General features: G+C 38.0%; 1 protein-coding gene across 1 annotated transcript in view; it reads right to left on the bottom strand.

The window, feature by feature from the left end:
* The window catches only part of IL1RAPL2 (interleukin 1 receptor accessory protein like 2), a 1,227,386-nt gene that overhangs the window by 570,452 nt on the left and 630,368 nt on the right, over nucleotides 1-26,566 (bottom strand). Inside the window, exon 3 of the mRNA XM_004064643.3 lies at nucleotides 11,586-11,859. Within this exon, the coding sequence (XP_004064691.2) occupies nucleotides 11,586-11,859 (274 nt within the window). The remainder of the gene's footprint in view (nucleotides 1-11,585; nucleotides 11,860-26,566) is intronic.

The raw sequence follows: 26,566 nt of genomic DNA, 5'->3' as shown, positions 1-26,566 counted from the left end.
TTTCTAGGATACAATTTAATGATGAACCACATGGGAGTTATGCTTGTTTGATTGTGATTTGTATACATGTCCTAATTCCCCTTTTAATTTGTTATAAGTGAGGAGCCCTATCATTCACTTTTGCTTTTTTTTAGTACCCTCTGTACAGGAGGTACTCAATAAATATTTGTTTAATGAATAATAAATACCTGAGACCTAAAAGGATACTGGCTGAAAAACATCACTTTTATTAAAAACAAACAAAAACAAAACAAAACTGTAGTTAGGAAGGAATGAGATCTCATTTGTGTTCCACCATGAACATTTTCAACTTTAAGGTGAAGGGAGGGAAGTAGTGTCATGCAATGAGTTTTTGAAAAAGATAACCATACATTTATGACACCTGATTATATTCATTCTAGCACTTTGTCATATACTGATGTATATGTTTCTCTAATTGAATCATCACGAGTCTTATATATTAGAGGTTTTGAAGTCAGAGTAAACAGACAAAAAGAGCCATTTAAGGATATATATGCTTCAAAATTCATCTCTATTCTTTGGTGGAAAACAACTTTTAAGCACTTCTGCATATGTAAACTGAAAAGTGATCCCAAAGGATTTTAAACTTGGTAAAACAAGAAGTCTGGTTCTCTGAAAATTCTTGCTTTAACTTAATCATCACTTTTCATGAACTTGGAATCTCTATTTCATTGCCTTCTATTATCCATCTTTAATCAATAAAATTCTGTCCTCATCACCAGACAATAATGTTCACTGATGAAACTAAAAACACACAGAAGCACAGAACTTTATATAGGCAAGAATTAATGTAAATAACCATATCTCATTTGTTGTAATATACAAATACAGATTACTATAAAGAACAGTGAAAACAGATAATAATTGAGAAGACAGTAGAGAAAACTGATAATGTGTATGAGCTCTGGAGTCAAACCTTTCCAAATCCCAGCTCCATCATTTACTACCCATGTGTCCTTGGGCAAGTTCTTCACTTCTCTAAGTATCAGTTTTATCATCTTCAATAATATGACCTACCTCATGAGTTATTCTAAGGATTAGCACAATACTTTCGTATAATAAAAGCTAAAAAAATATAGCTAGTAGTAGCAGTGGTGGTGGTAGTAAAAGTAGAAATAAGAGATAATGTATGGAGTGCTTACTCTATGTCAGTATTGGTGATAAGTGCTCATCAACATTCTCTGAGGTAGGTACTATGATCTTTGTTCATCTCCAGGTCTTCTCTCTCAGTTAATAGCACCATGATTCACACAGTTGCTTCAGTCAAAAGCAACAGGAGTCATCCTTTATTCAGCTTTTTCTCACATCCAGGACATCAGTATGTCCTATCAGCTCATCCTTCAATATATATCTGGGATTCATTCACGTCTCCCTATTTTTATAGCTACCACCACAATCCAAGCTACCATCACATCTCTCCTCAACTAATACAATTGCTTCTCAACTTGGTCTTCTTGCTTCTCCCCCTGTAGTCCATTCTCGCCAGGCAACCAAAGTAATCATTTTTTAAATGGAAATTGGATCATGTTACTCTCCAGTTTAACAAAAATAAATACTCATTTTATCTCTGATTACTAATTTAAAAATCAACTTTTTATTCTGGTCCACAATATGCAACAGCATCTGTCCTCTGTTCTCTGCCTGCTTTTCCAGCCTTATCTAGTAGCATTATCCCCCAGCTCACCACACTCCAACCAAACTGCCCTTCTTTAGCACTTTTTTTTTTTTTTCACAGAGTCTTGCTCTGTCACCTAGGCTGGAGTGCCGTGGCGCAGTCTCAGCTCACTGCAACCTCCATCTCCCAGGTTCCAGTGATTCTCTTGCTTCAGCTTCCCAAGTAGCTGGGATAGTAGGCGTGCACCACCACACCTGGCTAATTTTTGTAGTTTTAGTAGAGACAGGGGTTACACCACATTGTCCAGGCCAGTCTCGAACTTCTGACCTCAGGTGATCTGCCCGTCTCAGCCTCCCAAAGTGCCGGGATTACAGGTGTGAGCCACTGCACCCAGCCCTTTCTTTAGCTTTCTTGAATCAAGCCTGTTCCCATTTCATGACCTTTACACATGGTATTCACTTTGACTGGAATACTCTGCCCCAAGATTTTCACAAGACTGGCTCCTTCTTGTCATTCAGGTCTCAGTTTGTATGTCACTTTCTCTGTGAAGCCTTTCTTGATCACCTAACTGAAAGTGGCCTCTCAGTCAGTCACTCCCCTAACATGACCCTTCTTCACTCTCACCACTGTAGAATTATGATTACCCAGTGTAGTCTTGTGATTGCATTAGTTATTTATATGTTTTCCCAACTCTAGAATGGAAGCTCCATTACTTTAATCTCTCGTTCAATGCATTTACTCAACACCTAATTCAAGTGTTCAAAATATTTTAAGTTGAATAACCAAATGGGTCTTTATTTTCCATGTGAGGAAAAGCAAGGCAAAGGTCACACAGCCATAATATACCATCACTCCCTAGGCTAATGTTGGAGTCAGAACCAATAGTTCAGAGTTTGCAAACTGTGAGTCCCCTGGTTGAACCTGAGTAGTCATATAAATTGCTCAAGGTCACACAATTCGTAAGTAATAAAACTGGGATTTGACTCCAAGCAGTCCAGCTCCAGAGACCATACTCCTAACAGGACACAGTAGTATTAATAGTAATATAAAAGATTGCACCACAGCGTTAGGTATAGAAGAGTCCTAGCTAGTTCAGTAACTCTTAGTAATTCCTCCTTTAGTAACTGCTAAACGGCAGATGCTGTGTCATAATTTTCTCTTGGGTTCGCCATAGTGATAGGCACAATATTAGTCCATATAAGCATTGAATGGATATTTTCACTGAAGTTACTTTTCATGCCTGGGACTAGAGTTATTGCACATCTTCAGTCCTCTGCCCTTTTAAAGAGTTGCTGTTTGATCATTGACAGGAAGGAAGGTGGAGGAGAAGCACCATTTTATAGCAATAGAATCCTCTTGATAGAATACCTATTTCAGTACACTGTAGCTAGCAATAAGGACACCTATACTGATCAGTGCATTTTTTGGAGACTCCAATAGCCACACAAGGGATTAAGCTGGAATTGAGCCAGTTGCCACATAAAGGGACACCATATGACTCTACTACTGAATGCTCAAATGTACTCTAGGGAGAGTGGCAGGTTTCCTTTAATCTATCTTGCCATTGGAGTGTTGATTTTCCTGCTTCACTTTGATACAGATAAAACCTGCTGCAGTCCTACTTTAAGATGACTATACCATCGCTCTCTAGGTTAATGTTGGAGTCAGAACCTATTAGTTTAGAGTATGAGAACTGAGTTCAATGGTTGAATCTGAGTATGGGCTTTTTTGGGCAGGAGGGTCCCATAAATTTAAAAACTGAGAAATTTCACACAATTATTCAGCTTTCAAAACATAAGAAAAACTGGCAATGTTGGGCCTATATCCCCAGTGCCTTCTAACATTAAGGGGTCAGAAAGAATACGAGGAGCCAGGAAAAGAACTTATGAAAGAGTAACTGATAGAGTATGAGGAAAGCCAAGAGAGTACTATTCTCTAGAAGTCAGGTAAAGAATGCATTATCAAAAAGAAGGGAGTGATCAACTATGCCACATGACATTACAGGTCGAGTAATAGGAGAACTGAAAACTGGCCTGCCCATTGGATTTAGTATTGTTGTGGTCATTGGAGACTTTTATAAGAGCAGGTTTGGAAGAGTTTGAAGGTAAAATTTTGATTGGAATGGGTTTACTAGAGAATAAGTGGAGGGGAACTCAAAACTGAATGCAGACAACCCTTTTTTTATGGTTTTACTGAGATATAATTGATACACAAATAACTGCACATATTTAATGGGTACAGTTTGAAGGGTTTGGACTTATATAAACAACCATGATACCATAACCAGATAATTCTTTAAAGTAGCTTTTTCCAAATGGGAGCAAGAAACCGGGAATAGTGGCTGTCAGGAAAGTGGAGTAGAGAGGATTTTTTTTAGATGGCATAAATATTGATCTGTATATATGCTGATGGAAATGATCCAGTAGAAATAGAAAATTTCATGATATGGGAGAGAGAGAGAGGAGAATTGCTCAGGTGATGTTCTTGGGTAAGCAAATAGGGATAGAATCTGGTGTACACATGAAGTGACTTGCCTTACATAGAAGCAAGACCAGTTCATCTGTGGTAACAGGCTGGAAGGCAGAATATGTAGGCATAGATGCCAGTAGGTGGGCAGATGTAGTGGCAGTTTTTTTCCTGACTACATTTTTTTTTCTCTGTGAAACTGGAAGCAAGGGGGAGGAGATATTGGAGATCTGAGGAGTGGAGATGATATAAAATAGTCATCTAGGCAGATGGGAGACTGAATGGTCTAATATAAAATAAAACTACCTGGTAGCATTAAAGGTCAATTTGAGGTCCATGACAATGAATTTAATGTGAAACCAGTCAACATTATTATATATTTTCCTTCAGCCAAGTTTAGCTGCAAGGATGCAGGCATAGTATAGATGGACAGTTAGGTTTAAACAGTGTTGTGGTCTTCACAAGCGAGAGATGAAGGGAGAAAGGGTTAAGAGAATCAAGAGGGTGTATATGGGAGTGATTATAATGATTGATCCACTGAATTGGAACTATGCTAGATGGGAAGAGAACAAGGTACAGTGTAAAACATGTTAGATCAATGAGAAAGAGGTTTGGGTGGAATCAATAGATTATTTGAGGTAAGGTATAGAAAAAAATGAGCTAGAAAAATAGGAGGTAGTGGCAATAGAGTAGAATGCATGAAATGAGATTATGGAGGGGATTGCTACAACTTCCAACACTCCAAAATGTTTCAGGTGGCCTGCCACACTCATTACATTACCTTCTTGACCTCTGAAAAGATTTTGAGTTTACAACCCTGCATTAGGTTAAAACCTTGATTCTGAGCAAGATAGCCATAAAACCAAGTCACTTAAGATTGTGTAATTATACAAGGGATTAAACTAAAAAGTATATATAAATAACAGTGTTAACCAACTCATCAGTGACTATATGAGATCAATTCTTCTTTTGTGGTTATCAAATATAACCTATTAATTCTTACAAAGCAGGTACTCCTGCTGACTAAACTGTAAACATCTGCTTCCTTCCAGTAAACAAACTGAATGAAGTTGAAATTACATAGTTAGTGTACAACAGTATGGTTATATTTCTAAACATTACAACATATCTAATTTAATGCTAATGAAATGAAAATAAAGTAAAATGGTTACTTCTTTGCTATTTAAAAATTTTCCTATATAATTTTATTAACAGGTAGATTATCAAATTGCCATAACAAATAATGGAATCAGAGACCCCTGCTTATAACCAAAAACAGGTAGAAAAATAACTAATTACATTTCATTTCGGGAATGAAATTCCTGCTGTCTCAAGATCCTGCTACACTTTCTTGATCTTTTCTGAGGTCAATTAATTCTATAAGATCCAGGCTTTCATTTTTCTGACAAGAAACTATCTCCTCTCCTGGAAATTGCTACCTGGGTAACCGACTTGTTGACACTTAACTTTTCACGGATCAATAGTTAAGTTGGAATTGAATTATGAGGTATGTTCACTGTCCTTGAAAATCTCTAGGTAACCGCGATGGGAAGTAGGGTAGGAGAGTGGAAGGTGCTAAGAGCCATTTCTTTGTGTCTGATGTAGACTAGAGCATCACTTTCTTTTCTAAAGACATAGGTCTTCTTGCAATATGCCATAAAGTGAGTCCCATGATATGTATTCAATGAATGTTTGTTGACTGAAATAAAAATACTCGCTTATATGTGATACCTAGGTATTTATAGGCCAGGATCATTTAAGTGACAATAAAATCAAGTAAAATTACTGTATACTTACATTTATTTCTTCTTTTTTTGTTATGGACTATTTCAAACATGATAAAAAATACACAGGGCAATATGATGAATCCTCATGTACCCACCATACAGATTCAAAAATTAGCAACATGCTACACTTTTCGTTTCAAATGTATCCACTCCCTCAACTTTTCTTCTGATGCTGTTTTGCTGGAGTAATAATCATTCAACTGTGAATTGATTATTCACATTTGAAATCAAAGCAATTGTGCCTCCTGGCTAGACATATACTAAGGAACTGTTCAGAAAGATGTTGTGAGGCATTCAGATTTTGAGAACCTCACTTCTTTCAATGACTATTAGAGACCAAAAATATTGGGATTATGCTCCCATTTTATAAGGGAACTCCTTGTTATGTTTACCTCGTTGCAGAGGTAAATGGTCATAATAATTTTGAACCTCTAACTGATTCTCTGCACTCAGCCATAATCATCCCTAAATGTTAGGTTTTTACAGATGTTCAATTATATTTAATTTTGTGTGTGTGTGTGTGTGGGTGGGTGTGAAACGGAGTCTCACTCTGTCACCCAGACTGGAGTGCAGTAGCACAATCTCGGCTTACTGCAACCTCTGCCTCCCGGTTCAAGCAATTCTCATACCTCAGCCTCTCGAGTAGCTGGGATTATAGATGTGCACCACCATGCCCAGCGAAATTTTGTATTTTTAGTAGAGACCGGGTTTCGCCATATTGGCCAGGCTGGGCTTGAACTCCTGGCCTCATGTGATCCACCTGCCTCAGCCTCCCAAAGTGCTGGGATTACAGGCACAAGCCACTGCACCTGGCCAATCATTCTTTTCAATATCTGTGAATTCAATGCAGGATTATATGACTATATCTATCTTCATTCACAGCTTAAGCCACCCCTTGTTCCAAGTTGTTGAGAAAATGATATGTGAGATTTAGTCAAATAAGATTACCTTTATCATTTTTATCCTATTAATTCATGCCTCCATTGAAAATATTGGTGTGATTCTTCGATTGGCACCGTCTCTCACAATATGATTTAATCCTCTACCATTCTCATATTACCAGCCCATTATTATGCTGGGAAATTCAACTAATCACTCTTGAGTCTGGCCAAGGAAAAATTTAAAAATTATTCATTAGCCAAGTGGCCACTGAAAGGTCACAAACAGTAAATTTTTCTTGCTGTCATTCACATGGGTGGAGAATATTACTAAATATTTCATATCTTCATTTTTAATCACAGTGGCATCAGTAGAGTAACTTTTAATGAGATCAATAAAACATAGAAAAGTCATTCGTAATTACCTTAAAGTGGTATCTAACTGGAGATTTTAGGTGAATACTGACATTGTCAAATTAAGAGCCCTTTTCACTATAAATGTCACTCTTGGCAATTGCATAAAATCACCTATATGGACGGAATTTCTCACTTGGCACATAGTAGAAGTCAGTGGCCACTACTAGATATGAAAAACAGGTTCATTATTCACAGACATATGCTAGCTATTTCACTTATATACTTGGAATAGATTTATGTATCTCTGAGTTGATAAAAGCCTGGTTGATTCTATTAGAACAGTGATTTCCAAACATTTTTTCCTTACTAAGGCACACACGAGAGATAATATTCAACAGTTCCACCTATCTCTATCAGTCCCAATAGCTCCCTAAGGCTTGCTGCACAAAAGTTAAAAAGTCACAAGTTATGTTCAAATCTTAGTGGAATTCTTTTATCTTCTATTGGTCTAGATGTGAGTTGAGAACCTCTGACTCAGATGGTATCCAAAATAGACATAAAAAAGGCCAATCTGAAATGTACTTGAAAGAGAGAGCCACCTATAGGAAAGGACTTCAGGGACCTTGGGAAGTTCCACTATCCCTAAAGTACTCCTTCACAATCTATGGCTTTGTTTAAAAGCAAATAGACTGTTAGCTGAGAAGACTTAGAAGCAACAACACCCCAGTAGCAATGAGCATACCTAGCAACCAAATCTAGGTTTCTAATGCAATTATCCATTAAAAAAAACAGGACTCCTTGGAAAAATGGCTAATTCTAGAACTGGGGCACAAAATATATAAGATAAACCTGGAGCATCTTTCTACAATGTAAGGAAATGCTAAAAAAAAAAAAATACAACCACCACTCCACAATGATAGAATGATATCAAAGGGACAAATGAGCCAACTGAAAGAGCTTCCCACGGGCAAAGGTGGAAGAATTTGAGCAAGAAAATTAAGTAGAATTGCATTACCAGCCAGTGTATAATATAAATAAAAATGAGTCCATACTGATATAAATAAATGATGGAACACATAAGTAAGTGGGGAAAGGGAGAGACAAATTTCCATGCAGAAGAATTTGAAATAATTTATGTAGATATTTCTTCTTAAGTGTGGACTGTGAATAACAACTTTCTTCCAAAGACTACAGTATGGAAAGGAAGAAAAAAAAAGAGTAACTTTACAGTGAAAAATTATAAACATCACCTCAAGCCAGGTGATCAAAGTCAACATCAACAGTTATGAGTCATATTGATACTTTATACCCTTGATACAATGTGATGAGGATGGTATTCTACCTTTGTAATCTTCCTCCTCAAAACATATTAACCCAGTCTAACCATGAGAAAAATATCAGATAAATCTCAGTTGAGGACCATTCTACAAACTATCTGACCAGTACACCTCAAACTGTCAAGGTCATCAAAAATGAGGAAAGTCTGAGGAACTGATGCAGCCAAGAAGTGCTTAAGGAGACATGACAACCAAATACAATGTGCTACCAGAGATGGATACTGAAACAGAAAAGAGGCATTAAGGAAAAACTGAAGAAATGTGAAGAATATATGGACTTTAGCTAATAATAATGTACTACTATTGGTTCATTAATTGTAACAAATGTACTATAGTCATGTAAGATGTTAATAAAATGGGAAAGCTGGATATAAAGTGTACAGGAACTCTATATTATCTTTGCAATAACTACGTAAATCGAAGACTTCTTAAAGTTTATTGAAAAGCAAATAGGGGATTTTTATTACAGCGCCTTTTGTAGGGACAAAATACTGGAAACAAAGTGTATACTCATCAATAGGGAAATGATTGACTGACTTGTGTTATCATAAAATATTAAGCAACATACAATATTATATATTTAACCATTCAACCCAGCAATCCCATTATTGGGTATATACCCAAAGGAATGTAAATCATTATACCATAAAGACACATGCACATATATATTTATCGCAGTGCTATTCACAATAGCAAAAACATGGAATTAACCTAAATGCCCATCAACGGTAGACTGGATAAAGAAAATGTGGTACATATATATACACCATGGAACACTATGCAGCTGTAAATAAGAATGTCCTTTGTACCAATGTGGATGGCCATTATCCTTAGTAAAATAAGGAACAGAAAACCAAATATTGCATATTCTCACTTACAAGTGGGAGCTAAACAATGAGAACACATAGGTACAAAGAAGGAAACAACAGAAACTGTGGCCTCCTTGAGGGTGGAGAGTGGGAGGAGGGAGAGAATCAAAAAACTACCTATCAGGTACTATGCTTATTACCTGGGTGACAAAATAATCTTTACACCAAACCCCCATGACATGCAGTTTACATGTATAACAAACCTGCACAAATACCCTTGAGCCTAAAATAAAAGTAAAAAAAAAAAGCTATCAGTTGACTTGGAGAGATTTATACCATGTATTTTTACTAAGCTAAGAAAATGCAGAGAAATCTATAACCCTCCTTTCATTTTGTAAAACAATGAGGAGAAAATACCCATGTCAGTATGTTTGTATAATTAAAACAGTAGGGGAAATGCATGTAGGGATCACTAAGTTGTCATTATTGCTAGGAGTAAAGGAATGGGGTTAGAGCAGAGAATGGAAAAGAGGGGAGGTAACAAGACTGAAGACATTAGCAGGCCTGGGGAAGTAGCAATAATTTGTTTAATAATTCATTGTAAGCTTAGCACTTGTACATAGTGGACTGATGCTTTGCAAATAAAACTTTAAATTTGTGAAAACAACAAACAAAAAGCAAATGGTGCAGGGGGAGGAGAAGAGAGATAATTTTGATTGGTGGGTTTTTAATGACAGTGTGGGATGGAGAGGAGATAAGCAAGGAAAGAGTAGCAGCACCCTAGGGAATATAGTGTCAGTCACTAAAGCTGAATTACATCTACTTCTCAATTTTGCCAAGAGCTGCCCAAGTAGGAGAAAATACCACTTAACACTAAGGGTGTGATCAGAATGACTGCTGTTCTCCCAAGATCCTGGAGATCTTGCCTACCACAAACAGAGACTAAACTCACCATTTGCTCCCCCATCACTCCATTTTCTTCCCCTACACATAAAAGTGATTCTTAGAGCATCCAGAAGGCTCTCTATTTATATACCACCTTGTTCTCCTGGGCTTTTGAACAATGAGACCTCGCCAGGGGCTTCCAAGTGCTTTTGATGAGGAAGTGACATAGCTTTGGCATCAAAGTTCACAGGACACAAAAATAAGAAAGGTCTGCATTTCCAAGGAGTTAAAATCAAATAGTAGAGTGCAGGTCCCTGGTGAGCAAGATCAAAGACTCCCAAAATTGCAGAATTGAAAGGTGGCCTAAAGGTCGTCTCAGCTACCTACTTCAATACCTAATCCAGTCTCTATTTGAGATGCTAGATGCTAGATCCTAGATTCTATCACTGGGGTAGAGGGGGAAGGGAGAACATACTGTAGAATCCCTAAGGGAAAAAACATATTGCTTTTTACTGTAAACTTCTTGCAAGCAAGAATTATGTCTGTGATATCTTTCCACTATAGTACCCAGAAACTCAGGACGACTGTGTATTTACAGAGCTCGATGTTGATTATTTAGACACAGTGGACTCAAACTTGCATTGCAAATTCTATGAAGTATTTCGGCAGTAGTACATTTGCTGAGAAATCTAGACGCATTTGAAACTATTTTTCATCAACAAGAAAGGCAAGACCATGGCCAAAATGATATTTTAGATCATTTTCATGGCCAGATATCAAGATAATTGAGTCAACTAGCTGTATGCAAAACTAATTGTTAATATAAGACCATGCGGCAGGGGTGGAGTGAGGGAAGAAATGAGTCAGAAAATTTTCTTCTTTTTTTTTTTCTTTTTTGAGATGGAGTCTTGCTCTGTTGCCCAGGCTGGAGTGCAGTGGCGTGATCTCGGCTCACTGCAACCTCTGCCTCCCAGGTTCAAGCAATTCTCCTGTCTCAGCCTCCCGAGGAGCTAGGACTACAGGCACCTGCCACCATGCCTGGCTAATTTTTGTATTTTTAGTAGAGACAGGGTTTCACCATATTGGTCAGGCCGGTCTTGAACTCCTGACCTCAGGCGATCCACCCACCTCAGCCTCCCAAAGTGCTGGGATTACAGGTGTGAGCCACTGCGCCCGGCCCGAGTCACAAAATTTTCTAAATTAAATAAGCACACACAGTAAATGGGAATCCTATTTTATGAAAATCTAATAGGAATTTGCTATGTAGCTCTGATAGATAATTAGAACTGGAATTTACTGAAGCTCCACATGTACTGCAACCTTTCAAGAACATATCCATTATACAACATGAGGCATACCTACATGTACTCAAGTCCCACTCAAAAGACTATCAGCCATGTGATTGGGCAATGTTTTCACACAACACTCACCTTAAAACACAAGTGTAGAATCCACTGTCTTGTGCCTCAGCTGAGTGAAACCATATTGAATCTTCCTCTTTGCTCATCCTGACCTCTGAAAAGATGATGGGCTCTTCCAAATCACCTTTGTTTTTGTACCACATAAGCCTGAGCCCAGTGCTCTGGGCCGTGCTATAGTTGGTACGAATATAACTGTAGAAAAGGGCACATTTCACTCGGACTGGTTCACCTGCCAAAGCCATGTATGTCTTGAGATCCACTGACCAGTCAATGCAGCCATCCACTGAAAGAAAATCAGAAGAGGTATAAGATACAGTGAGCATTGTTGACACTAATAGTGTGAATAGTAATCATCACCAACATGTCCTAAGTGCTCCACATAGATTACTTCATTCAATCTTCCCAGTAATCCTATGAGATAGACTTGTATCTTGCTTAGACCTTAGTAAGCACAGCCCCTGCTCCAGCCTTGTGCCTTTGGGGTATCTTCCAATCTTCTACAGCCACCTTCTGCTTGGGGTAGACCAGATTCTTCAAGGAGCTCCAGAACTCATGCCTATAGGGTTGTCCTGTGGCACCATGGCCAGGTCCTAATTCCAGCAGAGTAGCCAGGCAAATTGTTTGCTTCTGCTATCCATCACATTAGCCTATGAAATTGGACTACTAGAATGATGCTGCTGACATACTGGTTTTAGGTGACTCAAATTGTTTATATAGACAGGAGCCCCACAAAACAAATATTTCCAAGAGACCTCTACACAGAGCCCCACAAAACAAATATTTCCAAGAGACCTCTACACAGCCTAGAAGCGGTCCTGAGATGAAGGCTTTTCTTCTTATTTTACAAATGAAGACACTGAGACAAAAGAAGTTAAATGACTTTGCCCAAGGTCGCACAGCTAATAAGTGGTGGAAAACCAGTCTCTGATTCCAGATTGTGTTCTTAACCTCTACCCTATACTGCCTATGCCTATAATTGTGACAATAACAATTGTGCTATTATTTGCCTTTGAGAAAGTAAATGCTCTGGTTGGAAGTAGTAGGCACCTAAAGTGATTATTTGCTGTTATATACATGCCAGTTTTCTATGGTATGACCTATTAATAGCATATATTTAATCATAGGTCAATTTCTCTTTATACCCTTAGGCCTCCCTTTCTGCTTAGCTGCCGAGTGCTCATGGGAATATATTATATTACTGTCAGCTGTAATCAAATAATATTAGGTAGGCAAATCTACCATTAAAGAAAGACATGTACAGTAAATTCCTTATTTTCCAGAAGGGTTAAAAATGAAATGCTGTGGCCAATCTCATATGCTGGTCAATATAATTAGCATAACTATTTTATTTCCAATTTGCTTATTTTCAAAAAATTTCATCAAAATACGCTGTATCCCTTCACTTTTCTTGATTACCCTTTAAAAAACAATCATCTCAGAGAAATGTATAAACACTGCCATTTTAAAATTATATGTTTCACTTATGATTTTGTGAACTGATCTGCTTCCTTTTTTAGATGTTGAGAACTCTAACCCAGCATGTTTAATCTTTTAACCTCAGTTGACAGGAAGCTCAGAGCTAAATGCAATGTTTAAGTGTAATAACTATCTTACCTCAGGATTTCACTTTCTCTATATGAGGGATTCTTGAACTAGGGTTCAAGGACACCCAGGGGGAGGATGCTTGCATGGGCTTCAAGGTAGTTGGCAAAACAATGTGCCTATTTGCATAGGTATACTTTTCTGGGGAAATTTTCCATAGCCCTTTTTTTTCAGATTTTCAAAGGGTTTTATGGCCCAAGAAAGATTTTGAACTCTGGTTTCTGATCTCTCTTTCTGACTTTGGCTTTCACTGGCCTGCTGCACGTGGGCTGTTATTACACACTGCCTCAACTCCTCTTACAGTATGTGAAGTATTCATTAGAAACAAACAAACAAACAAATAAATAACTCCCTTTAAATTGATAGTGAAGGGCATCTAAACTTTCTTCGAGGATTCAGAGGTATGAGATTCATCACTATGGACCCTGATGATCACTGTACACTGTTAAAGCCAAGAAGGTACAGTGGTTTAGACTAAATATGTACTGATCACTGGTTGTCTCTCAGGAGTCTTTTAAATTCACTCCTTGCTATTGGATTGTTTACTTGTCATTTGTCACTGCAAAACTTTCAAGAAGGAAAAGAAGGAAACTTGAATTTGCTGGACTTTCTGGATCATTATAAATTACTAGTGACACACCTCTGGATCAAATACAACTTTAATATTTATTGTTTTATCATCTTTAAATGGATTTTATATTATTCTTTTTATAAATTATCTGTCATACTGTTTGCATGCATTAAAACAACTGAGAGGTAATGATATAAATATGTTAGAAAATAAATATTTTCTCATAGCTTGTTTTTCAAAAGTTGGTTAATAGAAACAAAATAAACCCCACGGGAATATTTTTTTAAACTGTTTATTATTTCAATTTTTGTTTTCCCCTAATCCTAAAATGCACAGCAAATATTTTTGAATTAACAAATTTGGCTTTGCAAAATAGCATCAAACTCTATCATTACCTACTTGATAGAAAAAAAAATTGAAATGCTATTTCAATTTGCTTCCCAAATCTCTTTAGTTATCTCTTCTAAGTCTTCTAAGTGATCTATTGCATAATTCTACACTTTTACAATGTTAACAGTCTGCTTTGGCCCATTTGTGATGGGACATGGTAAGTACTGAAGGTAATCAATGTATCTGCTCCAGAGTCACAGCGAGCATGCTCAATGGCAGTGTAAGACATTTAATTGCCATTACAATTAGTTTTATCATGCAGACCTGGAGCGTACACTGATAATTCATTTCCCTTTAAGGGCCATGTGAGCAATATGTATTTGACTTAATAGATTTATGGTCTCTTTTCTTCTGTTCCCTTGCCTTAGGTATCAGAGTATTTAGTTATAAGGTAGTCAATAGCCAGAGAACAGCAATACAATAATGGAGAAAATAATTTCTAAATGTTATCCCCATTTATTCTTTTCCCTTAGTATTTGCAGTGTAAGGTTACAACATAAGATATTTCAAGAGATCTCAGGGAATTTTCCCATTAAAATGGACCAGAGGTATGATAACACGGATCTATGAATGCCTACGTGCCACCAAATATTTTCCCACACTACACTTTCATCAGTAGAAATCAATTTCCATGAGCTAAGGCATTGTAGCCTTAAACCTAAATTAGAGTATTAGACCCCTACTAGATTCCAACAAGTTGGTATGATTAATTTTTATTGGATTGCTATTCTTAATAATCCAAGAGTGGGACAAAAGGAGGTAGAAAAGGATATAGCACATTTATTTTTAGATTTGGGACTAGGGAAGCAACTAAGAAGTATAGGCTGAGGTAAGAGGCCTGAAAAGTCAGGTGATCAGTCAACATGGAGGGATTGAACACTGACGTTAAGAGGGAAGAGCTTAGAGGTGTCAGAAAGTCACAAAAGGGCAAGAAGAGATGAAAGGTCACATATAACTGAATTTGCCAAGTGCCATTAAAAGTAATGCATGCAAGTCAGATTTCTGTCATCAGGAGTTTGCAATCACATGCCATACTTCCAGAGCCCCTTGCATGTAGACTTTCCATACATATTTGGCAAATACTGAATGAATACATCTGTGATGCAGCTGACAAAAGTGCAGGCTACTGATCAATTGGGGCCACAGTGGAACTGAGTAGCCCATAGAGGGAGCCAACTGGTGCGCTTGATCTCATCTGCACAAGCCTGCAATCCACAGGAGCTATCCAGCCCTATACTGTTCACAATTCCAGTGGCACCTATTTAAGCAAGCTCCTTGCAAGGCTCCTGAGAAGACTGTTGACTAGATAGCTTGGCTTCTCCCACAGGTGATTTGATAACTGTATCTCCCTGACCAGCCACAAATGTGAATGGAGGCATTGAAGGAAGGGAATTTCACTACTTCCCCTGAATAGTGAAACTCTGCAGTTGGACTGAAGCTTGCTACGGAACGAACCCACTGAAAGTATAAGTGAATGTATGTCTGCCCTCTGTTTCACAGTCAGTGAGTATGATTATAAATACTCTTGTCCCTGGATTTGAAAACACCTCCTATTCCTATATTATCCTTTCTCTGTTCACTCAAGTCTTATGAATAGCAATTTCAGTATTTAAAAGAACAATTGTAGGTTTTTAAGATTCTCATCACTACTCCCTTGACTTAGATTTCTATAAGGCTCAAAAAGTTATTACTCTTGGTTTAGTCTTGTGGGTACCAATGCTTTAATATCGGCCGGGTGCAGTGGCTCACAGCTGTAATCCCAGCATTCTGGGAGGCTGAGGTGGGCAGATCACCTGAGGTCATGAGTTCAAGACCAGCCTGGCCAATATGGTGAACTCCTTTCTCTACTAAAAATACAAAAATTAGCCAGGCATGTTGGCGCATGCCTGTAGTCCCAGCTACTTGGGAGGCCAAGACAGAGAATCACTTGAACCTGGGAGGTGGAGGTTGCAGCAAGCTGAGATCGTGACATTGCACTCCAGCCTGGACATCACAGTGAAACTCCATCTCAAAACAAACAAACAAACAAACAAAGTGCTTTAATATCTGAGTTATCCAAAACAATTATAATGGAGTGAAGAAAGCCACTTCTATAAAACTCGTATCTCTATTTTAATCATTTTCATTCTGATCTGTACAACCAATGTATGTTTAGGGAGTTTAACATAAAGATTCCAAAGAAGCAGCATCTAAAGACTAGAAAGGAACATGCCAGCATCTATGCAATTTATTTTGCCAGGAGGAGATTCCTAGGAGTAAAAATTAGTGCAGTCCCCTGCAAAGTGCCCTGGGTGTCCCAAGCAAACTCATTTGGCCTCTTTATAGATAAGCCTCCTACTTCCTCTTCAGTACAACCAGGAAGGCAAATCCTGCCGCATCTATCTGTTGTAAAAACAAAACCCTGTGAAAAGTTTATACATACCTGTAAGATGATAAGTTGTTATTATCAACAATTATAACATTATTTTAGAAAAAAAGAGAACATTGAGTGCAATAAAACTAGACTCTAATGACTATGTACAATTATTTATTGGGGGACAGGATATATAACTATGTATAGAATTGCTGATTCTGGATTTTTTTTTCCCCAAATTGGAAATCCCTTGTTAGGTATAATGGCTAATCAGCACTTGAGAAAATACGCAAGCATGTGTACCCTATACTAGCTTATTATGTGTTTGTGATTAACAAATTCATTTGTTAAACCAGGTGTTTCAACTATGTAAACTTAATCCCATTCATTTTTACTATCAGTTTTCCTGTGAGCTAAAAGGGCAATTGTTGGGGGGCAATTCATAAAATTACCACTAGAGGGCGAGCTGTCCAAGTTTTTGTTTTACATGTTTTTCCCACATAAGCTTTAAAACTAAGGATTTATCATTGACCAACTGCTGGTTGCTTGAGAAGAATCACAGCACACCTATGGGGATGCACCATTGTAGGTGACAGAAGCCAAAAGTTGAGAATACAGCTGCGATCTTGCTCAAACTGGGGAACCAGGCTACACCCCCATCCCCCCACCCAGTGAATGACCCAGCACAGAAAGGTGTAACAGCAGCAGCAGCTATGAGTTTCATTGAGCCCTTAGAATAGAACATCCAAGAACTGTGCTAGGTGTTTTGCACAAATTTTTCCCCTTTCATTCTCATGTCAACTTTGGGAGGGAGGGACTCTTGTTATTTCCGCTTTACTGATAAGAAAAAAAGAAAGCTCAGAGAGTTTAAGTGACTTGCTCAAGGTCACTCAAGTTGTAGTGGCAGAATTCAGACTCTAACCCAAATAAGTTAGACACAGAACTTATAATCTTAGTCATTATGTGTTCTATATCCTGCCTCCTATACTCCTCTTCATCCCAGCCCATGAGCTAGTAAAAGATTAAAATTTGCTTGGTGCTATCCAAATTGTCATATGTATTCCACAGAGTTCACGCCTCTCCAGGAGTAGACATTTCCAGGTGAGGGACATCATGTTCCCAAATAATAACCATTGTGGGAAGAATAGCCGTAAGATAATGTATGCTAATTATTTATCTATGAATTATATACAGTGTTTACAGAGTAATTAATTATTAATAATTCATGTTCTTGACGTAACCTCCAAAGGTCAGATCTAGACCTTGGAAAACTTTATCTGACCCATAACAATTTATTTAAAATTAAGTATCTAGGAATGATTATCCCATTCCTACCATTATATTTAAGAATATAGTTGTGTGTGAGCCTGTGCGGTGGCTCACACCTGTGGTCTCAGCAATTTGGGAGGCAGAGGCAGGCAAGTCACTTGAGGCCAGGAGTACGAGACGAGTCTGGCCAACACAGTGAAACTCCATCTCTACTAAGAATACAAAAATTAACGGGGCATGCCTGTAATCCCAGCTACTCTGGAGGGTGAGGCACAAGTCGCTTGGGACCGGGAGGCAGAGATTGCAGTGAGTAGAGATCACACCACTGCACACCAGCAGAGGTCGTGCCACTGCACTCCAGCCTGGGCAACAGAGCAAGACTCTGTCTCAAAAATAAATAAATAAATAAAATTCAGTCAATTCCTCTTAAAAAAACAGAAATATAGTTGTGTTTATTTTAACATTTGTGTATATTTTACTTATTGAATACAATGTTGTGCTCTTTTTCCTAATATTTTAATGTGGGAGTTGAATGCTTTCTATTTCTGTCTCAGATATGCCCCCATCTAAGAAAAGTTTCTTCCTGTTTATACCCAGCACAGTGGACTCCGTCTGCCTCAAGTGGGCACTCCACAGGCACAAGCAAGTCAAACTCTCTAAAATGTGAGTGGCCTGTGCCCCTGTTGCTACACCTGTGCCTCTTTTCTCCTAGCCTAGAAGTACAGACAGAGCTTTTGTCATTTTTTTAAAAATAATGTTCTGTCAGTGGAAAAAAATACTGATTTTTAAAATTTAATCTGTGCATCATTGTCCATCAATAGAAAGATTTCCCACTCCAGCTCTATATATACAATGAATGATTATTGCCTCAAGTTTTTAAAAATACCTTTTCAGAAATTTCTGTTCAGTTTACATATTTTATGAATTGGATTATATGCTTCCCTTTCACACTTTTACCCCCTACTATTCATCATTGGGAAAGATCTGCCTAAATGAAGTCCTTCATCTCATTGCAACCTAGTTATTACACTTAATAACGGGCTGACAACCATTTTCATTTCCCTCTCATTATAGAATCTGTGCAATGCTTTGTCAAGATCACTCTTTTCATCTTTATCCCATGAATGAGCCTCCAATGCATTCTGAAAGTGAAGCCATGGTGAGGCATTACAACCAACTCCTCAACTTCTGATTTCCTGAGGTCTGATGAGTCTCCTTGGGAATTAGACACTAGCCAAGACAATCAGACGCACTGATGTTAATGCTAATGTGCCTGTGGGAGACAGGGTAGTAGCACTGCCCACCAAACCCTGTAACAGGGTTTCTACTGTCCCTTCAAATCCAGGATGCTCAGCAGTGAGCTTCTCTCCCCTACCAAATCTGCCCCACCTCTCATGTCCACAGTCATCCAAGCCAAAAAGTGTGGAGTCATCCCTGAATCTTGACTTTCTCTTCTCACTGACCACCTCCTACCCTTTCCATAAGACATTAAGCCTTGCCATTTCTGAAGTTACTCAAATCTGTTCCCTTCCTTTCTATTCTTAAAGACACTGAGGACTATCTAAGTGCTTCTCATGTCTTGCTTGGATTACTTCAATATTCTTTTTTTGTCTTTATTAAGTTATAATTAACAAATAAAATTGTATATATATATGATATGTGACATGATGTTTCTATGCGTATAAATTGTAAAATGATTAAATCAAGCTAATTAACATAACCTTCACCTCACATGAATTATTTTTTTGTAGTGATAACATTTAAGTTCGCCTTTCTTCACAATTTTCAGGTATATATTAACTATAGCTCCTATGCTGTGCAATAGATATCCTGAAATTATTCCTCCTGTTCGACTGAAACTTTGTACCCTTTAACCAATATTATCCCATTCCTCACTTTCCACCCCTGTAACCACCATTCTAGTCTCTGCTTCTGTAAGTTCAACATTTTTAGATCCCACATATAAGTAAGATCATGCGGTATTTGTCTTTCTGTTCTTGGCTTATTTCACTTAACATAATAACCTCCAGGTTCATCCATGTTGAAGCAAATAACAAGATTCTCCTTTTTAAAGGCTGAATAGTATTCCATTGTGTGTGTGTATACAAATATCCATTCCCACCAATAGTGTGCAAGGGTTCCCTTTCCTCCACAACCTTGCCAAGACAATCTGTTTTTTTTAATAGAAGAATAATTAGATGTATTGAAGTAAGCCAACATGGTGGAATATATTATAAGGCCATTTAAATATTTTTTAATGATGAGATAATGCTCAAAGGATAATGTCAAATCAAATAAAAAACAGAATGCAAAATTTTGTACAATAAAATCTCTATTGTTTAAATAAAATAGGCCTTAAAAGGCTGGAAGGAAAATAATCAAACAGTTATAATGCTCACATTAGGGTTAAGGGTTTATGGTAATTTTTTTCTATGTATCAGTGCTTTACAAGTTTTCTATGTGCATTTCTTAAAAGTCATTTTAGGGTAAGCATAGGCTCCTGGATATTGATTAAGCTGAGTCTAAAGAACCAGATAGAGTTCAGCCAGATGAAGAGGACTGTGGTAGCAGAGGTACAAAGGTGAGGAATAGAGTGTGTACTCAAAACTGTAAGCAGTTAAGGGTTGGTGAAGTATAGCATGATGGCAGACAGTCATCAGAGAGGAAGCTGAATAGGGAGGCATGTTCACACTGTGGGGGTTTGCTACATTAAAATTATATACTATGGCCAACACAATCTTTTATCATTTTGATAATAGCCATTTCAATAGGTGTAAGGTGATGTCTCATTTTGGTTTTAATTTGGATTTCTCTGGTAATTAGTTATGGTGACATTATTTCATATATCTGTTGGTCATTTGTGTGTGTTTTTCAGAAATGTCTGTTCAGTTATTACTCATTTTTTAATTGGGTTAGCTAGCATCTAACAAACAGGAATAACAAAATAATTTCTCTGCTACAACTGTACTCCAGAACTCGTGATTCCATGCTGAATAGTCAAAATCACAAAGTCTACCACCCACACCCTTTCAAATCAGCCCTACCCTATCAAAGCGTCTGTCTACCACTCTCCAAGAGAAACTTCCTGCTCTAGACAGGCTGACTTCCCTCCCCGTCTCACCTTATCCAACCTTGTCAGAAAGCAGTTATGCTGTGGGCCTTTGCTCAGCCAGCTCTTTCCTGTCTTCATCCTCATACCATTTTTCCCACCTTCCATGCATATCCCAACCAAATCCTAGTCATGCTCTGAGCTTAAGTAGGTGTCAAATGGCATCTTAGTTTTCCTACTTTATTGATTTGCACTTTAGTCAAGGTCAGAGACTCATGTTTTTCTTTCTTTCTTTTTACTCTTCATCTCCCCTCAGTACCTCCTAGATCAGAAACTTAGGAGGTCTTACTGAATTCAGGTTTATAGTCAGCCCTCAGTATCCACATGGGATTGGTTTCAGGACCCTCTCCCCTACATTAAGATAATAAAATCTTTGAATGCTCAAGACCTTGATATAAAATGGTGTAGTATTTGAAATATGACCTATACGCATCGTTTCACATACTCTAAGTTATCTCTAGAGTATTTATAATACCTAATACAATGTAAATAGTTGTTATATTCTATTTTTGTTTGGGTTATTTTTATTGTTATATTGTTATTTTTTAATATTTTTGATCCATGCTTAGTTGAATCCATGGATGTGGAACCTGTGGATATACAGTGCTGAATCCATAAATTCTCATCCTGCGATAACTCACATAATTAAGGGCTAGTGGAGTGAACTGCTTTGGTTAACTAATTTTTCACATTAGCTGGAAATTAACCTTTGGATTTTCAGAAATCTTTTCTAAAACATCTGAATCCACTTTTCTGTCCCAATAAGTAGAGAATTGTGAAGCGAATAAAATCCTTGTGGCTTGACTGAAGATATGTCAGGCTTTTGAGGTCATCATCCTGGACCCAAATGCCAAGGTACTGAAAATAGTAGAGAACTGGCTGGAGATCAGAAAATCTGAGTTATCTTTCCACCTCTGCCTCATTAACAAGATACCTAATTTAAGGAAAGCCACTTTCTACTCCTTAAAGAAATGAAGGTGCTAAACCAGACAAGTTCTAACCCAGTACCGGTAAAATGGATTATCTGAGTTGGTGAGTTTCAAGGTTGGGAAGATAAGCTGCATATGTGATCACTTGGAAAGTCTCCTGGTGATTTTCTTTATTATTTTTTAAAATTTCAATGTTAACAGAGAACTAAAATGAATAATATTAAAAATTCTCAGGATTTCATCATTCAAAATTAATAATGTTAACTTTTTTCCAATTCACTTTCAATAGCTTTGTTTTATTAAAGAAATAAAACATTGCAGATATAGCTAATGTCTCCTTTATTCAGCACACACAGTCCTATCCTCATTCCTCATATCAAACCCCTGCCTTGAGATAACCACTATTTATTTCAAGTTTAGGCTCTTATATACATAGATAAGTATCTTGAAAAAAAGATATTAGTGACTAAAAGCTTGTCTTACAAGGGAGAGGGTGTAGGTGGGAATAAATATCAGTTAACTGAAGGTTCTTCTGAGATGTGTTCCAGTCAACTGACGTCTAAGAGAGTGTACGTAAAGGTGTTCACACACCTGAAAGTACTTAGAACAGGGACTGACACACAGATAATGCTCAGTAAGGCTTTCCTATTCCTACTGCTACCACTACTACTGCTTATGTTAATTATATACTTATTTTGTTAATTATTCTACTGCACCTCTCAAGCCTTTACATATAATACATATTAGTTCAAACTAAATTACTTATATTTCATCTTTATATTAAATTCATTAAATTTTTTTTCAAATTTAGGTCATAGCTGAGTCATATTACCTATAAATTTCACTTCATGACAGTAAAAGGGCATTATGAAATACTCTAACCTATATTTTCAAATATATTCATTTTACATAATACTAGGAAATAATACATGTATAGTATACAGTAATAACACTATATACCATTATCATATGTATACTTGGTATATGCTATATTATAATAACTTATATTCCAATATTTTACAGATTGTACAACATATTCATATTTTATAAATTATATTATTTAAATGTATTCAATTGCATATTATATTCATAGTTTATAAATGTGTATGTATTTATATCATGTGCTCTTCAAATATTTTATGTTGTTATATAATGTATATAATACATATTGTTATAATTAAATATATATAATTACATTTATATGTCAACTGCAATAGTTTAATTATATGAAATTTTTTTTTAAGTTAAAAAGGCAAATATTCAGGAAGGATTCAAGATGGCTTACTAGAGGTATCAAACACTCACCTCCTCCACAAAGAAGAACCAAAATAGTACATAATTACACTTCAAAGAGATCACCTAAGAGAGAATGCTGAATTTCAACAAAGAAGTGACAGGAAACACCTAAGAAAAGGATGGAAAGGATGGAAAGGAAAGTGAGGCCGCTTGCTTGGCTAGGATAGGCTGGAAGCCTGGAGAGACTCTCCAATGTGGGGGAAGGGTAAGTGAGTGACCCCAGCAGTCCACATTCCCACCATGATCTCCTGCAACCCTAGCCATAGGAGAGACCCTGAATCTTCCTGGAACCTGGCACTAATGTAAGGAGCTTCCAGGAGACCATGTGACAGCTTGCTCCACAGAGGGTGCTAGCTAATCTTGGATCTCAGACATCCCCTGAGACCTAAGAAACTGTGCCATGGTGCCATGTTGAGAGCCAGCCCTCAAGAGACTGGATTCTGTGCTGACATTAGTCCCTGCATCTCCAAACCCCTGGAGCCCCAGTTACATCCTGCTGCATTCACCTGGAGAGCTTCAGTGGTGCAATGCCAGCTGGGCCCGGCAGTGTGGCAGGGTTCCCAACATTCTAGCCTCTACAGATTCCTATACTCCAGGAAACGGAGCAGTGTAACATGTCAGTGAGACTGCCCCTGGGACAAAGAGAGCCAAAGCACATGCTCCCTAAAACCTGAGAGCTGCCTATCTGAAGCTGTTGACAGAAACCCTGCCCACACCAGCAGCAGGGCCATTGCACACTAGCATGTGACTTGATGACAAGTTCTCCCCACACACTGCTGCCACCACACCTGTGACTCCTGCCACAACTAGACGTTGAAGCATGTGCTCCCCAGAGCCTGAAAGCCACCCACTTGCCTGGGGATGCTGCCATTGACAGCAACCTCTACCCCCAAAGTAGCATGGCTGCTGTGCACTAACACACCATGAGGACAGGCTTTCCCTGAATACAACTGCTGCTGCTGCTGCCACCAGAGGCCAAAACAAATATTCTCCAAAGCCTGAAAGCTGCCCACTGGCTTGGAGTTGCTCCAAGTAACACCAACCATTGCCCCCCCGCCTACTCCCCACTGCCCATCCTACAGCAACAGAACCACTGTGTGCTTGCATGCACTCTGACATTAGGCTCTCTGCACCCACCACAGTGGGTCATCCTGCCCTGCCTATCACAATCTGTGCCCATGTGCACCACTGGGGGACCTAGAGATAGGTCCACCCAGTCTGAAACACCACCCTCCACTCGCCACAGTGCCTGAGGATGCCATGCAGGCACCTAGGGACCACCATGCCCAGTCCACCCTTGCTGGCATCTATGCATTCCTACCAGAGACCCGAGGATGAGCCCACCCAGCCTGCCACTACCTCCACCACCTGCACCCACCTGCATGCGCCCAGCTGGGGGCTGCAGACTGTCCTCCCATCCTTGCTAACAATAGTGAGTGCTGCCAGGGAACCCAAGTGTTGTCCCATCACCACTACTATTATTGCTGATGCCACACATGCTGGCCAGGAGTCCAAGATCCTATCCATCTGTCTGTCCCACTGCTGCCACTGCTGGCACTATAGAAAACCAACAAACAGCAATGATAAACAGTAAGAGAGAAACAAAAGACCAAGACACATACAAAACAACCAGAAAACAATTAATAAAATGAAAGGAATACTCACTTATCAATAATAACCTTGATTATAACAAATTAAAATTTCCACTTAAAAGATAAAGACTGGTTGAATGTATAAAAAAATACATGACCCAACTACGTGCTGCCTACAAGAAACTCGCTTCACATATAAAGACATAGACAAAGTAAAAGGATGGAAAAGGTATTCCATGCAAACAGAAACCAAAAGTGAGCAGGAATAGCTGCATTTTCATCAGATAAAACAGACTTTAAGTCAAAAACAATAAAAAGAGACAAAGAAGGTCATTATAAAATGATAAAGGGATCAATTCAGTAAAAGGATATAATAATTCTGAATACATATACACCCAACACCAGAGCACCCAGATATATAAAGAAAATATTATTAGATCTAAAGGAAGAGATAGACTCCTATATAAGAATGAGGGGGATTTCAACACCCCAATCTCAGCATTAGACAGATCATCTAGACTAAAATATCAACAAAGAAATATTGGATTGAAATAGGACCTTAAACAAATGGATCTAACAAACATTTACCGATGACTTTATCTAACACCTGCAGAATATACATTCTTTTTTTCTTTTTTCTTTTTTTTTTTTGACAGAGTCTCGCTCTGTCGCCCAGGCTGGAGTGCAGTGGCACAATCTTGGCTCACTTCAAGCTCCACCTCCCGGGTTCACGCCATTCTCCTGCCTCAGCCTCCCGAGTAGCTGGGACTACAGGCGCCCGCTACCACACCCAGCTATTTTTTTTTCTATTTTTAGTAGAGACGGGGTTTCACCTTGTTAGCCAGAATGGTCTCCATCTCCTGACCTCGTGATCCACCCGCCTCGGCCTCCCAAAGTGCTGGGATTACAGGCGTGAGCCACTGCGCCCAGCCAGAATATACATTCTTATCATCACATTGAAAATTCTCCAGGATAGATGGTATGTTAGGCCACAAAACAAAGGCTCAACATATTTTTTTAAAAATTAAAACCACCTCAACTATCTTCTCAGACCACAATAGAATAAAACAAAAAATAAACAAGAGGAACTTTGGAAGCTGTACAAATGCATGAAGTTGTTCAAATGCTCCTGAACAACCACTGTGTTAGTGAAGAAATTAAGAAGGAAATAAAAAATTTCTTGAAACAAATAAAAATGAAAAGACAACATACCAAAACCTATGGGATACAGCAAAAGAAGTACTAAGAAGTTTATAGTAGTAAACACCTACATCAAAAAAGTAGAAAGATGCCAAATGGACAACCTAACAATACACCTCAAGGAACTAAAAAGCAAGAACAAGCCAAGCCCCAAATTAGCAGAAGGAAAGAAATAAAAAGACCAGAACAGAACTAAGTGAAATAGAAACTAAGAAATAATACAAAGGATCAACAAAATGAAAAGTTGGATTTTTGAAAAGATAAACAAAATTGATAAACCACTAGCTATACTAACCAAGAAGAGAGAAAACTCAAAATCAGAAATAAAGTGGGGGACATTACAACTGATACCACAGAAACACAAAAGATCATCAGAGACTATTATGAATAACTGTATGCTCACAAACTGTAAAACCTAGAGGAAATACATAAAGTCCTGGAAACATACAAGCTACCAAGACTAAATCAGGAAGAAATAGAAAACCTAAACAGGACAATAATGAGTAGCACAATTGCATCACTAATAAAAAGTTTCCCAAAAAAGAAAACCCCAGGAACAGATAGATTTGCAGCTGAATTGTATCAAACATACAAAGAAGAACTAATACCAATCCTCCTGAAACTATTCTAAGAAAACCAAAGAGGATGGAATTCTCCCTAACTCATTCTATGAGGCCAG

This window comes from Gorilla gorilla, chromosome X, assembly GCF_029281585.2.
Source record: "Gorilla gorilla gorilla isolate KB3781 chromosome X, NHGRI_mGorGor1-v2.1_pri, whole genome shotgun sequence".
Lineage (NCBI taxonomy): Eukaryota > Metazoa > Chordata > Mammalia > Primates > Hominidae > Gorilla > Gorilla gorilla.
This window is presented reverse-complemented; position numbering and strand designations above follow the sequence as displayed.